Source organism: Microtus ochrogaster, chromosome 19, assembly GCF_000317375.1.
Source record: "Microtus ochrogaster isolate Prairie Vole_2 chromosome 19, MicOch1.0, whole genome shotgun sequence".
In the NCBI taxonomy this organism is placed as follows: Eukaryota; Metazoa; Chordata; class Mammalia; order Rodentia; family Cricetidae; genus Microtus; species Microtus ochrogaster.
The window spans coordinates 6,836,308-6,844,607 of NC_022021.1; the positions used below are offsets into that span (position 1 = coordinate 6,836,308).

At 46.8% G+C, this 8,300-nt stretch overlaps 1 protein-coding gene across 1 annotated transcript in view; it reads right to left on the reverse strand.

Moving 5' to 3' along the window:
* The window catches only part of Arsb (arylsulfatase B), a 179,654-nt gene extending 176,472 nt beyond the window's left edge, over positions 1 to 3,182 (reverse strand). Inside the window, exon 1 of the mRNA XM_005356487.3 lies at positions 2,618 to 3,182. Coding sequence (XP_005356544.2) covers positions 2,618 to 2,920 — 303 coding nt within the window. The 5' untranslated portion in view covers positions 2,921 to 3,182. The remainder of the gene's footprint in view (positions 1 to 2,617) is intronic.
* Positions 3,183 to 8,300: the final 5,118 nt, after the last annotated feature.

Consider the following 8,300-nt stretch of genomic DNA (forward strand, 5'->3'; position numbering starts at 1 on the left):
CCCAGCCCATCCCCCACCTGCCCCTGCCTGCCCCCGCCTGCCCCTGCCTGCCATCTTGCCAGGGTTCTGGCACCCGAGTTATCCCCAAGCCCAACATGTCTTATCTTGCTCCAGCCTCAGTTTACATCCTTGTGATAAAACAGCGACGTTAATACAGCACGACTTTTAAAAATGCAAAAGCTATGCTCCTCAGTATAAATATGGCATCGGGACAGAGGAACCAGAAGTCGATTTCAGAGAATAATCCTGATATTACGAAGAAAAGTATCTGGATGTTCCAGAACTATCGCCACTGCTGTATCACTATAACTCCGTGAAATAGAAAGAGGTTGCTATGTGAGAAAATCTACAGCTGAATATTTGGAAGGTGCAGAAAATATTTCTTATAGTTTTGACAATGATTCTAAACAAGGAAGGGTCATCAGTTTTGAATTATTTAAATATAAAAATTATTGTTTTAATTAGCTTTGAAGGATAGGAGAAAGGTACCCAGAATGTACCAATGTGTAGAATTTGAAAGCAATAAACATTTTTAGACTCCAGTAAAAGGATATCACTAAGCCAAAGTAATCTTTAACAGGAACTCGTGAATCCCGTGACAGACTATAATGGGTGAAAAAAAACATCAATATGTTTGAGTCAGCTCCCTTGAGATAGATGCCTCTGGTGGTTCTGAAGTACACGGCTTCTCCTTTCCCTTCACTTATTAACCACAGATTTACTCCCAGTACTCAAGTGTTTTCAAGGGCTTGGTGGGGTAGCACATTAGGGGGTGAAAGTAATCAAGTCCTACAAGAGGTTCGAGGTGCAGCACTAGCTTTCCTGTCCAGGTCTGTTAGGACGCTGTGTAAACCAACAGCCCCTCTGTTACTTTGCAATGTGAGTTCAGTTCTCTCTCTTCAGAGCAAACCCAGAACCACCTTCCCTTACTCCTGGGAGACTCCTACTGTGTGCTGGAGACACTTGCATTGGCCCAGGGACTACTGATTACACTTCAGTCAGGAAGACTCCTTGGCATGACCTTCCTGCTGGTAGGGAAGCAGACCACGCTTAGCTTCCATAGTAAACTCTTGGCTGGGGTGTTCCTGAGTCTCTTAGAGAAACATCATCTTCACTCTCCAGCCTTCTGTTGAAATCTTTATCTTGGTCTTAGAACATGAGGTTAGCGTTGGTCTGAAAGGTTTTGGGAACACATATGTAGGAAGGCAGTGAGTTCAAAATGCTTGTTGAATAAACTGTGTGCTTCGGATCCATTACACAGTAGATGACATCATACTTACACTTATTGCTAACTCGTTTTTCCTTGAATATCTGTTACCTGACATCTTTGATTGACTTGTTCTGAATATCCACACTGGCTCCATGTTATCTAAATCTTTGCATGAAGAAAGGCCAGAAGATTATGTGATTGTGTGTGTGAAGAAAGATGAGATGGATGGATGGATGGATGGATGGATGGATGGATGAATAGAGACAGAGATTGAATATCAGTATCCAATAGTAGCCACTAAAATTATTATATTTAATTTGGTCATAATCACATCAGGATCTTATAAACTCATCAACTGCAGTCAGAATGGGAGGGTGGCTAATTTCATAGGTGTGAGATGGCCGGTGGATGCAGGAAACTGAGGACCACAATTGAGTAGCTGTATGACTGTATGACTCGTCAGCTGACATCCGTGTAGGCAAGCTATCTCCTCACCTGTGAAGGGGATTCACCATAACTACCTCATGGGGTGTTTTTCAAAATTAAGCTTAAAGACAATAAAACACCACAAAAGTGTTCTTCCTGTTCCTGATCATCTAACATACACATAGTCCGTGGGGAAATCCGTGCGTTGCACTTTTTTAAAGGGCAGTGAAGACGATCATACAGGTTGGATTTACTCTCCAATGTGGAAGAAGTATCAGCATCCCGTGTTTCATTCTAGGGGTGCAGAGGACCTGACTTCCGTTGTTCGTTGTGTACAGCAGAGGACCTGGGGGGCAGACGCTGGAGTTTGCAGGTTGTTGGCACATGGGTAGTTATGGGCAAGTGCTTATTAAAGGGAAAGACAGATACAGAGGCGCCTGCAGTACACCTCATCTCTCCTGTAACAGGCTCCAAGGCACAAAGGAACTGGGGGTAAAGGTTAAGACTTTTTACAGTGCCCTCCAGGCTCACACACTGCAGGCTTCTCTGATTTTGCTCTCCTTGTCAACAATCCCAGTCTTTTTAATGTTTCCAAGTTAATCTCTGAAACTCCCATGGTTTCCTACCCTCCTGTCCCAGCAGCTCACTCCTGACCACTGAGCACACCGGTTATCAGGATCCTTCCCACTCTAATTCCACTCTGGAGCTCCGTGGGCCTCTCACTTTCTCCATCCTTCCTCCTTAGGTCCCCATCTACCCTTGACTCTGGGGGTTCACAGGCACAGCACCTCGAGTTCCCAGAAACCTCCTCTCCTCAGACCTTGAGAAAACGAAAGCCACTTCAGCACTGGAGCCACCAAGAGGAAGCCGAGCATGCGCAGAGGCCTGGGGAAGCCAAGGGCAGCGAGCACGGTCCCACTGAGCCCCTAGTGTCAGTGCGCCGGCTCGCAGAGCCACGCAGGGCGAGAGGCCACTCCGTACCTGATAGCGCCCGGTGAGCAGCTGGCTCCGCGAGGGTGTGCACAGCGGCTGCACGTAGTAGTTGTCCAGGACCACCCCGCCGGCCGCCAGCGCATCCAGGTGCGGCGTGCGGATGACCGAGCCGTGGAAGCCCACGTCGTTCCAGCCCAGGTCGTCTGCCAGCACGAAGACCACGTGGGGCGGCCGGGCAGCCCCGGAGGCCCAGCCCGGCGACGGCTGCAGGAGCAGCAGCGACAGGAGCAGCTGCAGCTGCAGCCCGAGGCTTCGGGCCTGCCTCCCGGTGCATCCCCTAGGCTCCCCCATCCTTCGCAGCCGGCCGAGCCCCAGCTGCTGTTGTCCCAGACAGAATCGGGAACTGAGTGACCCGGGGCCCGGCAAGATTTCATTCACAGGGGCGGGCCGCGGGCTGGGGAGGGCCGGTGTCCACGCCCTCCGCCTCCCCCACGGGGGCGGGGGAGGAGCCTGCACAGAGCACGCGTGTAAACTCCACTGGTGTGGTGCTTTCAAAGCCTAGAGCAGAGGCCCGTTATTTTCCTAGCCATGAACTTGAGAACCATGAGTTCCAAAGGGTTTTCACATCCCTTATCTGATTAAATCTAGCTGCAACCTTGGCAGCTAAGCGGTTTAATTATCTCCTCTCTTCACCCTCCAGAAGAAACCACCTTGTAAATGGCTCTACTCCTGGCTCCCCTTTCTCTGCTTCCCTGTGCCAGTGTCTGTCTGTGTCTGTTTCTCCCTCTCTCTCGTGTGTTTGTGTGTAGGGGGAGGGGGTTGTAACTAGCAAGTTGTGTCTAATTCAAGGCCATAGCGTGGGGGCACTTGAGAAAACAGAAGACAGCCATGCAGATGGTGGTGTTTCAGATCCATTTATAAAAAGTGTGTACCCTTGAAGCCACTTCCTTCCCATCAGCCATGGGCTGAACACCGTCCGTTTGCACAGGGTGAAGTTTCATTTCCAGGTTGTTTGGGGGTGTGCCCACAGAAGACTGTCTGCTTACTCAATGTCTAGAGATGAGTGATAACTGTTGGGTGGAGGAGAAAATACTGCACCTAGCGAAGACACCCTCTCAGGCCGAGGCCAAGTCCACGGAGCTATTTTACAGCTTTAGATACCGTCCTCGAAAGATAGCCTTGACAAACAACTACCCCGATGTGCACACATGACTTCTATGCAGCTGGTCAACAGGCATTTGTTGCCTTGTTCCTTAAATGGCTTTTAACTTCTTATCAGTTTGTTCATTAAGTTAAATAAAATCTGATGATGTATTCATTTTTGTGTTTGTGTGAGAATAAAGATTTTTCCTTTTTTTTTGGGGGGGGGGGGATTATCCTTAACTGCTTAGCTTATTTCCCTCTTAACATACTTACATCTTTTTCCTTTGCAGTAGATAACTACTTTTCGTCTTATATAAAGAATGTAGCTGAAAGGTTTTAAATTTTAGCATTGTAATTTTAGCTTTATAAAAGAGCAGTTTGTTTCCCTTTGTGTTGAGAATGGACTAGGGGGAGACAGATTTGTCCACTGTGATCTTTGCATATTCTTCCACCCCATAGTTGTTCTCTATATCCCCCCCCTCCTTTTTTGATGTTTTTGTTTTGAGCCAGCTCCTCACCATGCGTCCCAGGACAGCCTCCTCAAGTTCTCTGTCTTCCTGCCTCTTCCTCTAACAGAGGGGAACTGGGGTTCCAGTCACATGCCACCATCCCAGGCTTTCCCTGTCCTTGATAAAACTCCAGCAATCTAGCAAACCCTTCTTTAACAACTGCTTCTGAATCTAAGCTCACACCAGATTTCCGGTGTCCTGCACTTCCAGCTAAGCATATAGGCGGGAGGTGCCCTGGAGACCTGCAGGTGGAAGGGTCCCTTTTGGTTTCCCTATGTCCTGAATGTCCATGGCGTGCATGCTGTAGCAATAGGTTAGTTGTTTTAAGTAATCTCTCTACTGGTGTCCATTTGCTGCTTCGTCAAAATTTGAGTCGGCGACACTTTGTACACGCATGCAGCAAAGTCGTGTGGATGCTTCTGGAGCCTCGGACAGAGGGGCAGTGTGATTAGCTCCTTTGTGGAACCACTGTGGTACTGGCATCCTATCTCCACTGAAAGTTACCCTTTCCCCCCTTGTCCTCAAACTTCGCTCTTTGGTTTTTGTCTCTTGCTTGAATTGGTTATAATTAGGATGGCTACCAATAGTGACCTTTTAGTTTTCTTTCTATGACTTTCTGAGTTCCCTATGTATCTAATTCACTGTGAACTCTTGGAATCTTGTTTTGATTAATATGCCCGAATTTTTTAGCATAATTATCCCCCCATCTCAACAGACAGAGACTGCTTTATTGGAACAGTGAGTGGCCCCCAACATTTCTGAGGGATGAAAGTTAAGTGCATTTAGTGGGCATGGGAGATACACACACACAAACATGTACACACACGCACATGCACACACACGCACATGCACACACACGCATATGCACATGCATGCACACATAGATAGAATGCACACACGCACACACACACACACACACACACACACAGCAACCAGGAAGTTAGAGCCAATTTTTTTGTGACTTGCTTGGGAGCAGAGTGGGTTATTTTTACTATCTGAACATATTGTTTCCACAGGTGGATCCAGAATGGTCAGGCTGGGGCTAAGTCATTCTTTATGGCTCAGAGCTATTGCCCCCCCCCAAGTCTGACTCAATTCATCATGACCTGAGGCCAACATATCCCAACTCTGGAAAAAAAAAAAGGGGGGGGGGGGAGGCTGCTTCCTGCAGGAAGGAAGCTACAATCTCAACCTTGGAAGGGGCATGTGGGGGTAGCATTCAGGTGGGATAGGGGCTGGTCATTTTCTGCATGAAGAATTCAGTGACCCTCTGGGAGGCAAGAAGATGCTCAACTCAAGGCCAGTATTGCAATTCTCTGTTTCCAAATAAATAAAATGTTTGCTGGTGTTTATTGGAACTGAATTAAGTTTCTGAGTTAATTTTCAGAGATCAAGATTTCTATGATACTCAATTATAGCCACCAGTAAGAGGTGCCTCTCCTTTTTTTGTGTATTTTTTATTAGATTAAAAAAATACCAATCTAAATTCCCACTCCCTCTCCTCCTCCCATTCCCTCCACACACCCTCCCATCCCACCCCCTCCAGTCCTCAGAGAGGGTGAGGCACATTGCTTTGTGGAAAGTCCAAGGCCCTTCCTACTAAATCTAGGCTAAACAAGGTATCCATCCAAAGAGAATAGATTCCCAAAAAGCCAGTACATGCAGTAGGGATAAATCCTGGTGCCACTGCCAATGGCCCCTCAGTCTGCCCCAGCCATGCAACTGTCAACCACAATCAGAGAGACTAGTTTGGTCCTACACTTGTTCCTTCCCAGTCCGGCTGGAGTTGATGAGCTCCCATTAGCTCAAATAGACTTTTTCAGTGGGTGAACCCATCATGGTCTTAACCTCTTTGCTCATATTCACATTCCTCCCACTCTTCAACTGGACTTTGGGAGCTCAGTCCAGTGCTCCAGTGTGGGTCTCTGCCTCTGTTTTCATCAGTTGCTGGATGAAGGTTCTATGGTGATATTTAAAATATTCATGAGTCTGACCACAGGGCAAATCAAGATCAGGCCCCCTTTCCTCTACTGCTTAGGGTCTTAGCTGGAGGGAGAAGGGGAGGTGTGAGGAGAACGTGAGGGAATGGGATAGTCGAGATGGAGAAAGGACAAAGATGAGAACAAGGAGAGAGATATCTTGATTGAGGGAGCCATTATAGGGTTAGCAAAAACCTGGCTCTAGAGAAATCCCCAGACTCTCCACTTTTAAGACCTGCTTCTGTAACCTTTAGGAGTACATTAAGACTTTTCTCTAGCACTTTTTTTGGTGGCTTTTTTAAATTTTATTTTTATCTTACGTGCATTGATGTTTTGCCACAGGTGTCAGATCTCCTGGAACTGGAATTACGGACATTTGTGAGCTGCCACGTAGGTGCTGGGCATTGAACCTGGGTCCTCTGGAAGAGCAATCAGTGCTCTTATCCACTGAGCCATTTCTCCAGCCCTCCTCCAACACTTTCCCACTTACTAAATCAATTCCTGAGTACTTCTCCTTCTCTGCTGTTGTTGAAATGGAGTGGTCACTCTACCATTTTATCTTTCAAAACATTGTTAGTTATGCATATTGATGTTGTAATCATTTAAAAAGATAATGTGGAACAATCTCCAATACACCTTCTTCTTGGAAATAGTGAAAGTTATGGGTGGCATGCTTTTATTTTCTTCAAGTGTGTGCATGCATGTGTGTGGAGAGAAAGCGGGAGGGCTGATTGTCCTAGGTAGATAGGTTGGTCAGCAGAGGGATGGGAACATACTCAGTTTTCCACCATGTGTGTCCTTCTGTGCCTTCAGTTTTGAAAAACCTCTGCCTCTGGGTACCGATCTCTTCTTGTCCTACTCCTATTAACATTGTTATTAGTGATGCAATGACACAGTTTGCAAAGCGTCATGAGCAAGTCTTGACCCTCTGCTAAGGAACCCACACCCACAGCCACAGCCACCCATGCCTGCTGTCTCCTGCTGAGTCCGGCTTGTGCTGAAAACCAGCGAGCTAAGCTCAGAGACAGAACCCCAAGCGATTTTTTGTCTCAGTGCCTTTGAGGTGCTCAGTCCCAGCAACCTAGGCCAGGCCTCCTCAAACCCCTATGTCTGAAGGTGAAACCGTTGGTGTGGGTGAAGAGAAGCTAAGCAACTGCTGAGATAAGACTGGCAGGCGGGCTTTCTTCAGAGAGATAACTAAACGGCATACCCATGTGAAAGTTGTGGTTGATGTTGCTCATTGCTCCTGGTTGTACAGGTCAGGCACCTGAGCATCAGAAAGGGGGCCAAAATCTGTTCATCTAGATGCTGTCTACTAAACTATTTTCATGATGTATTCGGTTGTAGAAATGGATGTGGGAGGCATTTGTAACTAAGAGCAAAGGATCTCATAGATGTGGAAAGGCCTGTCCAAGGAGTGTTCTAGAGGCCTTGGACCCTTCTTCCATTTGTTAGTACTTACGTGCATGCACTTTCTGTACTGTTGAAGCAGAAAGAGCCCTTGAGCCTCCAGACAGCATATTAAAAAGGTGATTCTTCATAAAGAGTACCTTCAGTTTAGTGTGTGTGTGTGTGTGTGTGTGTGTGTGTGTGTGCGCGTGCGAGAAAGAGAGAGAGAGAGAGAGAGGGAGAGAGAGAGAGAGAGAGAGAGAGAGAGAGAGAGAGGAAAGGTGGGGGGGAGAAGAAAAATAATTCCATTTAGCTCTTAAAATTCCCCAAATTTATGAAATTGGTAAGTTAGAACAAGAGCTAATGCTAATTCAAAATGAAACTACCTTGACCCCTTCACCCTGGCCACTGTTTGTCACCTCCAATCTCAAAGTCAGCCACAGCAGAAAGAAGACCATGCTTCTGCTCTGATGACGAGACCTTGGCATTGGCAGTGTGCCCAAGGCAATGGATTCGAGCAAAGTGATCCCATTTCTTCTCTCCTTGAGCACAGCCTGCCCATGGCAACAGCTTATTCCTCAAGCTAGTTAGTATTGCTCTCTAGAATTCATGGACCTGTGTATACTTTTATGTGTTTATTTTGTGCCTCAAAAGAAATGTGAACACTGTTTTTATGTTTGGTATACTACACTGTCTACATTTTATATCCAT